The 15,962-nt window shown below is 42.9% G+C and overlaps 1 protein-coding gene across 1 annotated transcript in view; it reads left to right on the forward strand.

The window, feature by feature from the left end:
• Positions 1-4,586: 4,586 nt before the first annotated feature.
• NR1I2 (nuclear receptor subfamily 1 group I member 2) overlaps positions 4,587-15,962 on the forward strand; it is a gene marked incomplete at its 5' end in the record, with an annotated part of 30,794 nt that continues 19,418 nt past the window's right edge. Inside the window, 2 exon segments of the mRNA XM_077479595.1 lie at positions 4,587-4,884; positions 14,221-14,351. Coding sequence (XP_077335721.1) covers positions 4,700-4,884; positions 14,221-14,351 — 316 coding nt within the window.

Raw genomic sequence — 15,962 nt, forward strand, 5'->3', positions numbered from 1 at the left:
ACAATAGTCTTAGTCAATCTCCGACCCTCCAGTGGGTTTTTTGTCCCACTAATAATTACAACTCTATTGCATGGATCTTCTTTTGTACCGATCATTATTCGGCCTTTTTAATGTATTTTTTTTTTTTTATTTTATTTTTTTGTTACATGGTTGCTTTATTCTGTCTTGCTCTTATTTCTCCTTTTATTTCTTTCTACCTTCCTTCCTTCTTTTTGAGTCTGCAGGGATTGTGCTCGGAGGAGCTTTTTCGCAATTTTTCTCCTATTCACTATGGCGCTAAACTGGTTGTCCCTGAATTTTCAGAGTATGAACTCTCCTCAAAAAAAGTGAAAGGGGTGTTTTTTTTTTTTTTTTTTTAATATATTTTTTTTTTTATTTCTTTTTGTTTAAATCTCTCAAGGCAGCAGATATTTAAACAACCTCCTGCCAGTGGTGGGCCCGTCCATAGAGGGTACACCACCGCCTCCCCTATCCATGTGTTCGGCCCCTTGAGCTACATATCAGAACTGGAGTGGGTCAGATGATTATATAGGTGATGCAGCTGCTCCTCGGTGAACTCGCACTGGAGGTCCCGCTCCCATTCTTTCACAAAAAAGGGCTAGGGGTTAGATTTGGCTGCTTTGTAGAGGACTGAAATCTTGTGAGGTAGTGGGTTACTAGCCACCCATAGACATTCAAATTCGGTGAGCTTGGACCTGTGAATTTCTGTGTCGCATGGCTACGAAATCCGCTAATTGACGGTGCCTCCAGAAATCAAAGGGGAAGTTACCATGACGGTCCCTAAGGGTGGCAAGTGGGACCAGTGTATGTTACATAGTAGGTGAGGTTGAAAAAACGCAAATCCATCTAGTACAACCCGTGTGTGATTATATGTCGGTATTACATTGTATATCCCTGTATGGTGTGTCCTTCAGGTGCTTATATAATCGTTTCTTGTCCCTCCAGAGTCTTCTGTTTTTAATATCGGGAGGGGAACCCTTCAAGATTGCCCACTCAAGCAGCTACTTCTTTTTTGTTCTGGCTCTGGAACCATTGGCAGAGGCTGTTTTGTTCTCATCTAGTCATAAGTTATTGATGTTTTGGGCTTTTCCCATAAGATATCCTTATTCGCAGACAATATTTTGCTGTCTTTAACATCTCCCAGGACTTCTTTATCAAACCTGCTATCCCTTCTAGAACCTTTCACATCTCTTTCGGGTCTTTGCGTCAACCCCTCTAAGTCTAAGCGCTGCCTGTCCATCTCTCTCATTTTTAGTATTAACAGATTTGAAAGCCGCCTTCCCGTTCCAATTGGCCCAACTCCTTGCCCTATCTGGGAATTCGTCTTACCTCAACGTATGCGGGATTGTACCAGGCTAATTTTCCAACCCTGCTCAAAAGATTGTCTGATCTGTTACTTTATCCTCCTGGTCCAACTTACCATTGTCTTGGTTTGGTAGGATAAGTGCAATTCGTATGTCTTATCTCCCGAAATGACTTTGTTTTTGTTGAGTCTTGCCGATTTTTAGTCCCTTCCAATGTTTTACGTATACACAAATGTAAGCTCCTTGCAGTTTTTATATGGGGATCCACCCGTCCTCAAATCAGTAAACACATCTTTGTATGCTTGAAGGAATCAATGGTGGTCTCTCAGTTCCTAACTTGCAGGCTCGCTACACTGCAGCAAGTAAAGCTCCGTTATCCCACCTTCATGAAACCCACCAGCTCCCGCTATGGGCCACAATTGATGTTGTCGATTCGGCTCCTATACCCATCTCTTCTCTACCTTGGCTCCCTCCTATCCATCGCCCGGACACAATAGGACCGTGTTTAGCCCGCACTCTACGTTTATATATATATATATATATATATATTTTTTTTTTTTTTTTTTTTGTGGGATTCAATTAAATATTTTGCGGGCCTGATCTCTCCCTTCTGTGACTTCTTCATTGCCCATTATTACCCCCAGGTTGCCAAAATCCAGCCCAATTTTCATGGTGGGCTGCAAATGGATTTACGGATATTCACTCCCTGTTCACCCCTACTAGGATACGACATTTTGATGCCTTGCGTTCCTCCCATAATATTCCCTTACGAGAACATTATAACTACCTCCAACTTAGGCATTTTCTACAACTAATTAAATCCCGCTAGACTCCTTTTCGAGAGCCTTTTGCAGAACCCGACCACATTCCCCGAGCTTGATATTGTTGATATACTTCTATAATTTCTGTAAAAAAATAAAAAAAAATAAAAACTGGTTGTCCCTGAATTTTCAGAGTATGAACTCTCCTCAAAAAGTGAAAGGGGTGTTTTTTTTTTTTTTTTGTTTAAATCCCTCAAGGCAGCAGATATAGTTTGCCTTCAGGAAACCCATTTTTTCGAGAGCCTTTTGCAGAACCCGACCACATTCCCCAAGCTTGATATTGTTGATATACGTCTATCATTTCTGTTTAAAAAAAAAAAAAAAAAATCCCCAATGCCTGCCAGTGCCGTCAGTGATGCCTAACAATGCCATCTGGCAGTGCTGCCACCCATCAGTGCAACCTTTCAGTGCCACCTCATTGGTGCCACCTTATCAGTGCCTGCCAGTGCCGCCTTATCAGTGAAGGAGAAAACTTGACTTATTTACAAAATTTTATAACAGAAACAAATTTTTTATTTATTAACTTTTTTTTTTGTTTTTTTTTTGTTTTTAATTTTAGGTCTTTATTTTATTTGTTTATCAAAAAATAGAAAAATGCAGAGGTGATCAAATACCACCAAAAGAAAGTTCTGTTTGTGAGAACAAAATGATAAAAATTCTGTTGGGTACAGTGTAGCAGGACAGTGCTGAAAACTGCCTTGGGCAGGAAAGGGGTGTAAGTGTCCTGTATTGAGGTGGTTAATGAGAATTGTCATTTAAATTCCCAATTTGTCTGGACAAATTTATTGATCAGTGTGATAATAAAAAATATATATATATATATATATATATATATATATATATATATATATATATATATATATATATATATATATATATATATATATATATATATATATTGTGTGTGTATATGTAAACATTTTTTTTCTTCTTCTCCCTGGGAAGTTCTGATCATGTCTGAGCCGTAAATCACATATGCTGATCGGTGGCTCTCTATTGATTTCTGAAAATTCCAATTTTTGGCTTTGCCTGCGTCCCCACTGGGGAGATTCCTTTTCACTTCCTGTGCTGAAGGGGGAAATAAAAACCTCCAAAATCCTTCCCTTCTTCTGCAGCCAGGCGTTCTCCTCGGGTCGTATTACAAAAACGTATTACAAAAACTCTGTGTAGTAAACCCAAGGACGTTGCAGGGGATGGCTGGGATTTGAGCTACTGCGCAGACTTCTGAAAGAGGCACCGGAGTGTTTTGTATTCTGATTTGGTAGAGTTCCTGATTTATGGTCATTGGGAAAGGAAATGTAAAGGAAATCTCCTCCTCCCCAAAGGGATACAAATGTGCAACTAAATTTGTTGGCTGGAATTCCGTGTTTTTTATTTTTTGCAACAATTTTGGCAGTTCTAGAAAAATACAGCTTTATGCTGACCAGGCACCATTTTCATACCTGAAACATGAGACCGTCAGAGCTGCAGGGCAAAAAAAAGAGGGGAGATTTGTGTCTTGGGTTTTTCTTCCTCTCTCAATCCGACATCCAGTGCTGTCAGCCTAACCTGTCCTTTCAGCTGGTGTGTAGGGGGTGATGAGAGTTAAGTATAAAGAAAAGCTGTAGGCCATTTGTTGAATAGTAAGTTTGTTTGTTTTTTTTTTTTTTTATAATAATAAAAAATAAAAATAAAATCACCACAAACACACACGTGTATTTTTTTATATATATATATATATATATATATATATATATATATATATATATATATATATATATAATATATATATAAAAAAATACACGTGTGTGTTTGTGGTGATTTTATTTTTATTTTTTATTAATAATAAAAAAACACACACACACACACACACACACACGTGTGTAGATATAGATATATATATATATATCTCTATATCTATATATATATTCTACACACGTGTACGTGTGTGTGTGTGTGTGTGTGTGTGTGTGTGTTTTTTTTTTTATTATTAATAAAAAATAAAAATAAATCACCACAGACACACGTGTACGTGTGTTTTATATATATATATATATATATATATATATTATATATATATATATATATATATATATATATATATATATATATAACATTTTTTTAATATATATTTTTTATTATTAAAAAAACATTATTATATATTTATTATAACCACACACTGTGTGTGTGTGTGTGTTTGTTTGTTTTTTTTTTTTTTTATTATTATTATTAATAAAAAAATATATATTATAATAAAAATAAATCACCACACACATGTGTACATGTGTTTTTTTTTTTATTATTCATTAAAAATAAAAATAAAAAAATAAAAATAAAAATATATATATATATATATGTATATATGTATGTGTGTGTGTGTGTATATATATATATATATATATATATATATATAATGTATGTGTGTGTGGTGATTTATTTTTATACATATATACTTTTTTTTTTTTTTTTTTTCTTTCCCCAGTCTCCGCACTGACACCCTGGTTATCCTTCGCAATTTTACCGTGCGTGAGAGGAAGTCGCACTCTCCGGACGAGAAGTGGCGGTCCCGGGGTCCCCGGCCTCCACCGTCCAGCCATGTCCCTGGAGCAGAGAACTGTCCTACTGGAGGAAGACGAGGAGGAAGAAGAAACCTCCAACAGCCCCGGAACCTGGGAGGACGATGACGACGGCGAGCCGAAAATCTGCCGCGCCTGCGGGGACAAGGCCACCGGCTACCACTTCAACGCCATGACCTGCGAGGGCTGCAAAGGCTTCTTCAGGTGGGTAATAATTAAAATAATGAAATAATAATAAAATAATGTTTTCTGACAACAGAGACCCTGGAGAATAAAATAGCAGCAGTTCCAAGTTTTTTTATGTTGCACGATATCACAGCAATAGTTTATCAAGTGCACACACTTTCAGTAAAAAAAACTTAATTTTAGGTCACACAAACACAATTTATTACCCGAATTATTATTTTTTATTTTTTTGCTAAAATATAAAAGATGAGGTTGTGCCGAGTAAATGGATGCCAAACACGTCAAACCCTAAAACTGCATGCACATTAATAGGAATCATTTAAAGGTCATAGCAATGAATGAATTTGTCGGATGAATGTGCCCTCTTACTTGGCAGTTAAGGCCTGAGGAGACAAACGATCATCTACTGTATCCCAACAATCGCCCAACTGTAGGAGGTACAAGATGGAGCAAACAAACTAAACTGGAGCCTTTCCCCTGCAGTGCCCCCTAGTGACAGAAATGCATATTTCTCTTGTTTGGGAAGTGCATTAAGAAGTACAGTGTTACTTGAACTGTATTCCAGGATTTACTTGTCTTCAGCTGAGAGAACTGAGAATCACTTAAGACTTTACAGTCTCTCTCAGAAATCTTTCAGCAAGATCTTCATGGTACAGTGAGGGGAAATAATAATTTGACCCCCTGCAGACTTTGTAAGTTTACCCACTTGCAAAGAAATAGTGTCTAATTTTTATCATAGGTGTAGTTTAAATGATTGAGGCAGAATATCGGCCAAAAATCCAGAAACGCATGATGCAATTGTTATAAATGGAGTTGCAGTTTAGTGAGTAAAATAAGTATTTGATCCCCAAGCAAAGCATGACTTAGTAGTTGGTAGAGAAACCCTTGTCGGCAAGCACAGAGGTCAGACGTTTCTTGTAGGTGGTGATCAGGTTTTGCACACATCTCGGGAGGAATTTTGGTCCACTCTTCTTTACAGATCTTCTCTAAAATCCTTAAAGTTTCTTTTGGCTATCGCTAGGCAACTCAAGAAATGTTCTATAGGATCAAATTCTGTAGACTGGCTGGGCCACTCCATGACCTTTTAATGTGCTTCTTCTTGAGCCACTCCTTTTTTGCTTAAGTGGTATGCTTTGGGTCATTGTCATGCTGGAAGACCCATCAACAACCCATCTTCAGCCTTCTGGCTGAGGAAGAAGGTTCTCATCCAAGATTTTACAATACATGGACCCCCGTCCATTGGCCTCTCAATGCGGAAAAATCGACCTGTACCTTTAACAGAGAAAAGGCCCCAAAGCATCTTGTTTCCACCTCCGTGCTTGACTGTAGGGATGGTCTTCTTAGGGTCATAGTCAGCATTTTTATTCCTCAAAACATGTCAAGTTGAGTTGGTGCCAAAGAGCTCAATTTTGGTCTCCTCTGACCACAGCACTTTCTCCCAATCCTTCTCTAAATCCTTTTAGATGTTCACTGGCACAGTCCTGTACACGTGTCTTCTTGAGGAGGGAGACCTAGTGGGCACTGCAGGATTTCAATCCATGGCGGAGTATTGTGTTACAGATGGTTTGTTTGGTGACTATGGACCCAACTGCCTTGAGATCCTTCACAAGCTCCTCCTGTGTAGTTCTGGGCTGATCCCTCACTTTTCTCATGACCATCCTCACCCCTTGAGGCGAAATCTCCCATGGAGCTCCAGACCGAGGGGCGATTGGTGGTGTCATTTTTTTTTTCTTCCATTTGCGAATAATCATTCCAACAGTTGTCTCCTTCTCACCAAGCTTCTTGCTGATGGTCTTGTAGCCCATTCCAGTCTTGTGCAGGTCTACAGTCTTGTCACTGATGTCCTTTGACAACTCTTTGGTCTTGCCCATGATGGTGAGGGTTTGAATGGAAGAGTTTCCGTGGATGGGTGTCTTTTATACACATAACGAGTTGTTGTCAGGAGAACCTTCTTACATTGACAAGACTAATCTGTGTACCACGTGAGCACCTACTGGAGCCAGTCTGTGGGAGCCAAAAGTATTGTTGGTTGGTGAGGGATCAAATATTTATTTTTCCCCACGGTATATGGTTTGAATACCATGTCGGATATATTATTTATCATTGTAAATGTGTATGTGTGTGTGTGTGTGTGTGTGTGTGTATATATATATATAAATTTGTGTGTATATATTATCATTTATTTTTTTTTTGCCTGGCCTTCCCATCTCCGGATGAACTCAACATGAGGGGGGTGTCTTTTTAAGTTCATTAGTGTCTTTTAATTTATTTTTTTTTTCTTTATTTTCCTTTTTTTCTCTTTTTTTTTTTCTTTTTTTTCTTTCTCTCTTTCTTTCTTTTTCTTTTTCTTTCTTCTTTCTTTCTTTCTTTCTTTTTCTTTCTTTTTCTTTCTTTTTCTTTCTTTTTCTTTCTTTTTCTTTCTTTTTCTTTCTCTCTTTCTCTCTTTCTCTCTTTCTCTCTTTCTCTTTTTCTTTCTTTCTCTTTTTTCTTTCTTCTCTTTTCTTTCTCTCTTTCTCTCTTTCTCTTTTTCTTTCTTTCTCTTTTTCTTTCTTTCTCTTTTTCTTTTTCTTTTTTCTTTCTTTCTCTCTTTCTTTCTCTCTTTCTTTCTCTTTCTTCTTTCTTTCCTTTCCTTTCTCTTTTCTTTCTTTCTTTCTCTTTTTTCTTTCTTTCTCTCTTTCTTCTTTCTCTTCTTTCTTCTTTCTCTTCTCTCTCTCTCTTTTCTTCTCTTTCTTTCTTTCTTCTCTCTTTCTTTCTTTCTTTCTCTCTCTCTCTTTCTTTCTTTCTCTCTTTCTTTCTTTCTCTCTTTCTTTCTTTCTCTCTTTCTTTCTTTCTCTCTTTCTTTCTTTCTCTCTTTCTTTCTGCAATTTTTATTGAGACATCAGGTTCCTATTAGGCTGGGCTCACACTAGAGTGGACAGTTGTCAGCTTTACCTGCCCGGCAGCTCTCCGCTCTTAACTGCACTAGGGGGCAGTGTGGCGCATAATTCAACGCATCGCTAATTATTATTATTTTTTTGGACAAGCTTTATTTGAAGTGTACAAAACATATTCTTCGTTGATGGTGCTGTACAGCAGCCACGATGTCTCCTCTGTCTACCGAAGCTAATGAAGCTCAAATAGCCCTTCATTAGCTTCTTTCCTGGGGAAAGCGACAGACGAACCTGGAAGTGACAAAATCCCTGCTCGCTTCCAGGATCTTATGCTCTAGGGGAGATCAGTGATTGGACGCTTGCTGGTCTCCCTCCCCTCCACTTTGACAGCACCTGCCATGCGGGTCCCAGGCACCCGGGGGGGGGGGGGGATATATCCGTGCCCGGAAGACAAGGTGGGGTGGGGGTGCAGAAGGGGGAGCAGCTGGGGGTGAGTGTACCTCTGCAAAGTGTGCTCCACAAAGCAGTCTTTGATTTTTAAATATTGCATTCCTTTTCTAGGATCTCTAATTCATTATAATATCCATTTTGGTGTTCAGTAGAAGGACGGCATTCGTTTTTTTTTTCCCGGAATGTCGGTGTTTTGTATCCTCCATACTGTGCTGTCAGTGTGATCACCATCCATGTCTGGGAATCGCCCTGTGCGGGAGTGTGTGGGTGTTTGGTCCAGCTGGAACAGGAGCTCAGAGGTGTCGGAACAATGACAGCTTCCAGGATGTGACCGCTCAGGCGGAGGATTGTGGTGGTTATGATGAGAAAAGCTCCAGTCAGGTCAGACGGAGGTCAGGAATGAGATTTGAGTCTTCAGTTTCATTCTCAACTGGGTGGACAAGTTAAAAACAACCTGATATATATCAATTTATACTCACCGACCACTTCATTAGGTCCCACCTTGCTAGTAGCGTGTTGGACCCCCTTTTGCCTTCGTTCTTGGTGGCATAGATACAACAAGGTTTTGGAAACGTTCCTCAGAGATTTTGCTCCATAGTGACGTAACATCCACCACAGTGGCTGCAGATTTGTCAGCTGCATGATGCCCAATCTCCTGTTCCACCACATCCCAAAGACCCTCTATTGGATGAGATGTGGTGAGTGTGGAGGACGGGACCTCATTGTCCAGTGGTGAGATGATTGGAGCTTTGTGACATGGTGCATTATCCTGCTGGAAGGAGCCCTCAGAAGACGGGGGCACTGTAGTCATAAAGGGATAGACATGGTCGGCAACAATACTCAGGTAGGCCGTGGTGTTTAAACCATGCTCAATTGGTACTAAGGGGCCAAAGTGTGCCAAGAAAATACCCCCCCCCCCCCCCCACCGTTACACCCCCCCCACCAGCCTGAACCAGTGATACAAGGCAGGATGGATCCATGCGCCAAATTCTGACCCCCACCATCTGAATGGACGAAAAACAAGCTCTGGACTGCCGCACTCTTCAGAAGACCACTTTCTTTTAGTGGAAAATCGCATCACAGCTCAACAAACGCAGCGAACAAGGAAAAATTGCTGACGTTTTCGCACTAGCTGTAGTGCTTATTCATAGCAAAACGTCAGCAATTTTTCCTTGTTTGTTGAGCTGTGATGCGATTTTTTTCCAATAAAAGAAAGTGGTCTTCTGAAGAGTGCTGCAGTCCAGAGCTTGTTTTTCGTCTGTTGCTAGTGGTAATAGCCAGCACTTGTGGCTTGCCAGCTGAAGAGACAGTTTACAGCCTGCATGTGTGCTCCTGGAGCGGTGAGATCCCTTCTCCCCCCATCATCTGAATGTCGGAGCTGAAATCCAGACTCGTCAGACCAGGCAACGTTTGGTCGTTTTCTTCTATTGTCCAATGTTGGGGATCCTGTGCCAATCGTAGCCTCGGTTTCCTGTTCTTAGCTGATAGGAGTGGCACCCGGTGTGGTCTTGGGCTACAGCAGCAGATCTGCTTCAAGGTTGGAAGTGTTGTGCGTTCAGAGATGGTATTCTGCGTACCTTGGGTATAACGAGTGGTTATTTTGAGTTACTGTTGCCTTTTTATCATCTACAACCCGTCTGCCGATTTCTCCTGATATCAACGAGGCATTTTTCCTCCACACAACTGCCCTGTACTGGATATTTTCTCTTTTTTTTTCCTACCATTCTCTGTCATTCCTAGGGATGGTTGTGCATGATAATCCCAGTAGATCTGCATTTTTTTTTAAATACTCAGACCAGGCCGCCTGGCACCAACAACCATGCCAGCATTCAAAGTCACTTAAATCCCCTTTCTTCCCCATTCTGATGCTCAGGTTTTAACTTCAGAAATTCGTCTTCACCGCGTCTAGATGCCTAAATGCATTGAGTTGCTGCCATGTGATTGGCTCATTACCAATTTGTGTTACCGAGGAACAGGTGTAAGTAATAAAGTGGCCAGTGAGTGTACACCAATTCCAGGGACAACATGTTTCCTTGCTGCCTAATTTACCCCCCTCCCCCGTGCTTTCAGATGCCATTGTAACGAGACAATCGTTGTTTGCTTTACCTGTCAGTGGTAATAAAGCTATGGCTGATCGGTGTATGCAGCATCCGGATGCACATCAAGAGCAGAAACATTTTAATTTGGTGTAATTCTCTGAGGGTTCCAGATTTTGCCTACTTATAAAGTGTGCCGGGACTAAAAAGATTTAGAAATTTTGGTCATACAGGACCATACCTGTGCAATGTGTTCAGAGCTGGGTTTGGAAGATTGGATTGGAGCTCTGAGCTGGGCTTTGGAAGATTGGAACTCTGAGCTGGGCTTTGGAAGATTGGAACTCTGAGCTGGGCTTTGGAAGATTGGAACTCTGAGCTGGGCTTTGGAAGATTGGAACTCTGAGCTGGGCTTTGGAAGATTGGAACTCTGAGCTGGGCTTTGGAAGATTGGAACTCTGAGCTGGGCTTTGGAAGATTGGAACTCTGAGCTGGGCTTTGGAAGATTGGCGCTCTGAGCTGGGCTTTGGAAGATTGGATTGGCGCTCTGAGCTGGGCTTTGGAAGATTGGATTGGCGCTCTGAGCTGGGCTTTGGAAGATTGGATTGGCGCTCTGAGCTGGGCTTTGGAAGATTGGATTGGAGCTCTGAGCTGGGCTTTGGAAGATTGGATTGGAGCTCTGAGCTGGGCTTTGGAAGATTGGATTGGCGCTCTGAGCTGGGCTTTGGAAGATTGGATTGGCGCTCTGAGCTGGGCTTTGGAAGATTGGATTGGCGCTCTGAGCTGGGCTTTGGAAGATTGGATTGGCGCTCTGAGCTGGGCTTTGGAAGATTGGATTGGCGCTCTGAGCTGGGCTTTGGAAGATGGATTGGCGCTCTGAGCTGGGCTTTGGAAGATTGGATTGGCGCTCTGAGCTGGGCTTTGGAAGATTGGATTGGCGCTCTGAGCTGGGCTTTGGAAGATTGGATTGGCGCTCTGAGCTGGGCTTTGGAAGATTGGATTGGCGCTCTGAGCTGGGCTTTGGAAGATTGGAGCTCTGAGCTGGGCTTTGGAAGATTGGATTGGAGCTCTGAGCTGGGCTTTGGGGGCGGTTGGAGCTCTGAGCTGGGCTATGGGCAGTTGGCGCTGGGCTCTGAGGTTTGATCCAAGTCTTTGAACTTCTGGAAGGTCGTGTGTGTGTTATTTTTATTTTTTTAAACGTATAAAACTGTTACAAAAGGTTACAAGATTATCAATTCTGTAACTGTGTTGGGGGGAGGGAGATCACTAATTTTTTTTTTCAGTGTTTTCTAGAAGGCCATTAAAAAAAAAAAAAAAAAAAAAAAATATATAATATAATATATTATACTCTCTCAATTACCCTTTTTTAGAAATGTCAGTTTTGAGCCGCTGTCAATGTGAAGAGAGTCAGCTGGCCTTGTCGGGTCCATTTGGCGAGCTCCGTGCCTTTCCTTCCAGGTATTGGCCTCTTCGGCTCTCATTATGTCAGTCCTCCTCCATTATGTTCCCTGGTTACCTAACAAGGAGGCCGGTTGCTGAGTGACCAGGATGACTCCACTCAGACTGGAGCGACTTCTGCAGAAAGTGCACTAATTCAATAGAACACTTCAATAAGGATAAAAAGCTCTCGGCTTTTAATGAACGTGAGTGTACATTCCTGACTAAAGGTTCCTGGAAGAGCGGCGTATACTCCATATTGCTTCTACAACGCCAAGAGCTCAAGTCTCTCATTATCCCGCTCATTAATGGAAGGCTAATTATTCCAGACAGTGAATGGAGGAGCACCTGGGGTGACCACCTTGTGGGTTTTGTACGGTTGTCTGTGACAACCACCAATAGGGAGCCAGCGCTCCATTGTGGCCTTAGAATTATTCTCCTCCTATAGAGCAGCCATCGGCAGTACACCTGAAGATTTGGTGAATTTCTCTCGATTTCCAGTCTCATTTATTTCCCAGATTTCTAAACTGCTAGAAATAATTCAGTCAAAGCCCCAAAAATGCCGGCCAAGGTATTTCCATCAATATCTACAACAAGCGTAATCATCCGGTTACTTGAAACTGGGATGTGATTGAAGCCGTATGGACTAGAGGGCGAGGGGTGTTGGCTCACTTTAACTTTCTAAAGTGGCAGCAAAATTGTCAACTATATCATTGCCATGAGATCCATGTTAGTAGCCCCCCCCCCTCCCCCCCTAACCAACCACCACTTATAGGGCCATTGAGTCAGTCTGGTCAAGATTAAACAGTCCAGTAGCCTTTACCATGGAGGAAATAATTTTGGGTCTCGGGTAACCCCAATATTGGTGGCTAGTGGGAGAAGGGCCCCATTCCTTTGGTCAGTATAAGAAGGGACCCTCTCTCTCTCTCGATCTCTCTCTCAATCTCTCTCGATCTCGATCTCTCTCGATCTCGATCTCGATCTCGATCTCGATCTCGATCTCGATCTCGATCTCTCTCTCTCTCTCTCTCTCTCTCTCTCTCTCGATCTCTCTCTCTCGATCTCTCTCTCGATCTCTCTCTCGATCCCTCTCTCGATCCCTCTCTCGATCCCTCTCTCGATCCCTCTCTCGATCCCTCTCTCGATCCCTCTCTCGATCCCTCTCTCGATCCCTCTCTCGATCCCTCTCTCGATCCCTCTCTCGATCCCTCTCTCGATCCCTCTCTCGATCCCTCTCTCTCTCTCTCGATCCCTCTCTCTCTCTCTCGATCCCTCTCTCTCTCTCTCGATCCCTCTCTCTCTCTCTCGATCCCTCTCTCTCTCTCTCGATCCCTCTCTCTCTCTCTCGATCCCTCTCTCTCTCTCTCGATCCCTCTCTCTCTCTCTCGATCCCTCTCTCTCTCTCTCGATCTCTCTCTCTCTCTCTCTCTCTCTCTCTCTCTCTCTGTTCTTTACACCTGCTCGCCCTCCTCCTCCTATGAATGTTCCCCGGCATTGTATCTTGTTTCATCCATCAATTAAAATTGTAACGGCCACAAAGAAATTCTTTGAAAGCGTTTTCCCCATCCAAAGCCACACAGAGCGCAGAAACCAAAAGCGTGCCAGATCAAAGCCAAGCCCTTCCAGGGAGCGGTTGTGAGACGCCGGGTGCCTTTTAATATTCCAGCATTTACATGCGGCATTGAGACGCAATCCTGGGATGAAGGATACGCGCTGTACAGGGGGTTCAGTGTCCTTGTTTACTAAACGCTCAGCCTTGACTATTCACATCGCACATTGCTGCGGATCTGAGCGACGCCTCCGCACACTGCTGATTATATATAACTTGTAGCCTTCACGTGAATACTAAACTGTATAGAGAATTACAATGTATACAATAAAGATGTATGTTCTACTTTTATATACAGTGAGGGGGGGGGGGGGGCAAAGTATTTGACCCCCGGCTGATTTTGTACGTTTGCCCCACTGACAAAGAAATGATCAGTCTATCATGTTAATGGTCGATTTTTATTATAACAGTGAGAGACAGAATAACCAGAAACATATCCAGAAAAATGCATTTCCAAAAATGATAAATTGATTTGCATTTTAATGAGCAAAATAATTATTTGATCCCCTATCAATCAGCAAGATTACTGGCTCCCAGGTGTCTTCTTTACAGGTAACAAGCTGAGATTAGGAGCACTCTCTTTGAGGCGACAGAGATATGGATTTGCATGTCTTTATACTTAGAGGCAGTCCAAAGTGAGCAGGAAGGGCCAGGGGTGCGCTCTGTATTGAAAACCGATTTTTTTTTTTTTTATTTTTTTTTACAAAAAACTTTATACAGCTATATGGACAATCGGGTTATCTTCTTATGCACACTCCCAAAGAATTAAAATTTTACCAAAAAATATTTGCATTTAATAGGGAAACTCTGGAGTACATCATTGTCCTAATGATTGCTAAAAAAAAATATATATATATGTATATGTGTGTGTGTGTGTGTGTGTGTGTGTGTGTGTGTGTGTGTGTGTGTGTATAATAATTTATATTTTTAAATTTTTTATTTTCTCCCTCCGCAGGCGAGCGATAAAGAGGAATTTGCGTCTCAGTTGTCCTTTCCAGAACTCCTGCATCATTAACCGAAACAACCGACGTCACTGCCAGGCCTGCCGACTGAAGAAGTGCCTGGACATCGGGATGAGGAAGGAGTGTAAGTGGAGGAGAGCTGGTGAATGAATGAAATACTTGTATAGCACACAATGCGAACTGAATCGCCTCAATAGCTGGTGATGCATAACTGCAACCAAAAGCATCTGCGACCCGTCTGGAGAGATTTAAATTTACATCCTGTTACCCAGTAGTAGTTTGTGTCTCTGCCCCTCCCACAATGGTGAGATTTCCTGCAGTAGTTTGTGTCTCTGCCCCTCCCACAGTGGTGAGATTTCCTGCAGTAGTTTGTGTCTCTGCCCCTCCCACAGTGGGGAGATTTCCTGCAGTAGTTTGTGTCTCTGCCCCTCCCACAATGGTGAGATTTCCTGCAGCAGTTTGTGTCTCTGCCCCTCCCACAATGGTGAGATTTCCTGCAGCAGTTTGTGTCTCTGCCCCTCCCACAATGGTGAGATTTCCTGCAGCAGTTTGTGTCTCTGCCCCTCCCACAATGGTGAGATTTCCTGCAGTAGTTTGTGTCTCTGCCCCTCCCGCAATGATGAGATTTCCCTGCAGTAGTTTGTCTCTGCCCCTCCCACAATGGGGAGATTTCCTGCAGTAGTTTGTGTCTCTGCCCCTCCCACAATGGGGAGATTTCCCTGCAGTAGTTTGTGTCTTTGCCCCTCCCACAATGGTGAGATTCCCTGCAGTAGTTTGTCTCTGCCCCTCCCACAATGGGGAGATTTCCTGCAGTAGTTTGTGTCTCTGCCCCTCCCACAATGGTGAGATTTCCCTGCAGTAGTTTGTCTCTGCCCCTCCCACAATGGGGAGATTTCCTGCAGTAGTTTGTGTCTCTGCCCCTCCCACAATGGGGAGATTTCCTGCAGTAGTTTGTGTCTCTGCCCCTCCCACAATGGGGAGATTTCCTGCAGTAGTTTGTGTCTCTGCCCCTCCCACAATGGGGAGATTTCCTGCAGTAGTTTGGGTCTCTGCCCCTCCCACAGTGGGGAGATTTCCTGCAGTAGTTTGTGTCTCTGCCCCTCCCACAATGGTGAGATTTCCCTGCGGTAGTTTGTGTCTCTGCCCCTCCCACAATGGTGAGATTTCCCTGCGGTAGTTTGTGTCTCTGCCCCTCCCACAATGGTGAGATTTCCCTGCGGTAGTTTGTGTCTCTGCCCCTCCCACAATGGTGAGATTTCCCTGCGGTAGTTTGTGTCTCTGCCCCTCCCACAATGGGGAGATTTCCTGCGGTAGTTTGTGTCTCTGCCCCTCCCACAATGGGGAGATTTCCTGCAGTAGTTTGGGTCTCTGCCCCTCCCACAATGGGGAGATTTCCTGCAGTAGTTTGTGTCTCTGCCCCTCCCACAATGGTGAGATTTCCCTGCAGTAGTTTGTGTCTCTGCCCCTCCCACAATGGTGAGATTTCCCTGCAGTAGTTTGTGTCTCTGCCCCTCCCACAATGGTGAGATTTCCCTGCAGTAGTTTGTGTCTCTGCCCCTCCCACAGTGGGGAGATTTCCTGCAGTAGTTTGTGTCTCTGCCCCTCCCACAATGGGGAGATTTCCCTGCAGTAGTTTGTGTCTCTGCCCCTCCCACAGTGGGGAGATTTCCTGCAGTAGTTTGTGTCTCTGCCCCTCCCACAATGGTGAGATTTCCCTGCAGTAGTTTGTGTCTCT

Source organism: Lithobates pipiens, unplaced genomic scaffold, assembly GCF_037356315.1.
Source record: "Lithobates pipiens isolate NorthernLeopardFrog02 unplaced genomic scaffold, aLitPip1_a1.2 Scaffold_16, whole genome shotgun sequence".
In the NCBI taxonomy this organism is placed as follows: domain Eukaryota; kingdom Metazoa; phylum Chordata; class Amphibia; order Anura; family Ranidae; genus Lithobates; species Lithobates pipiens.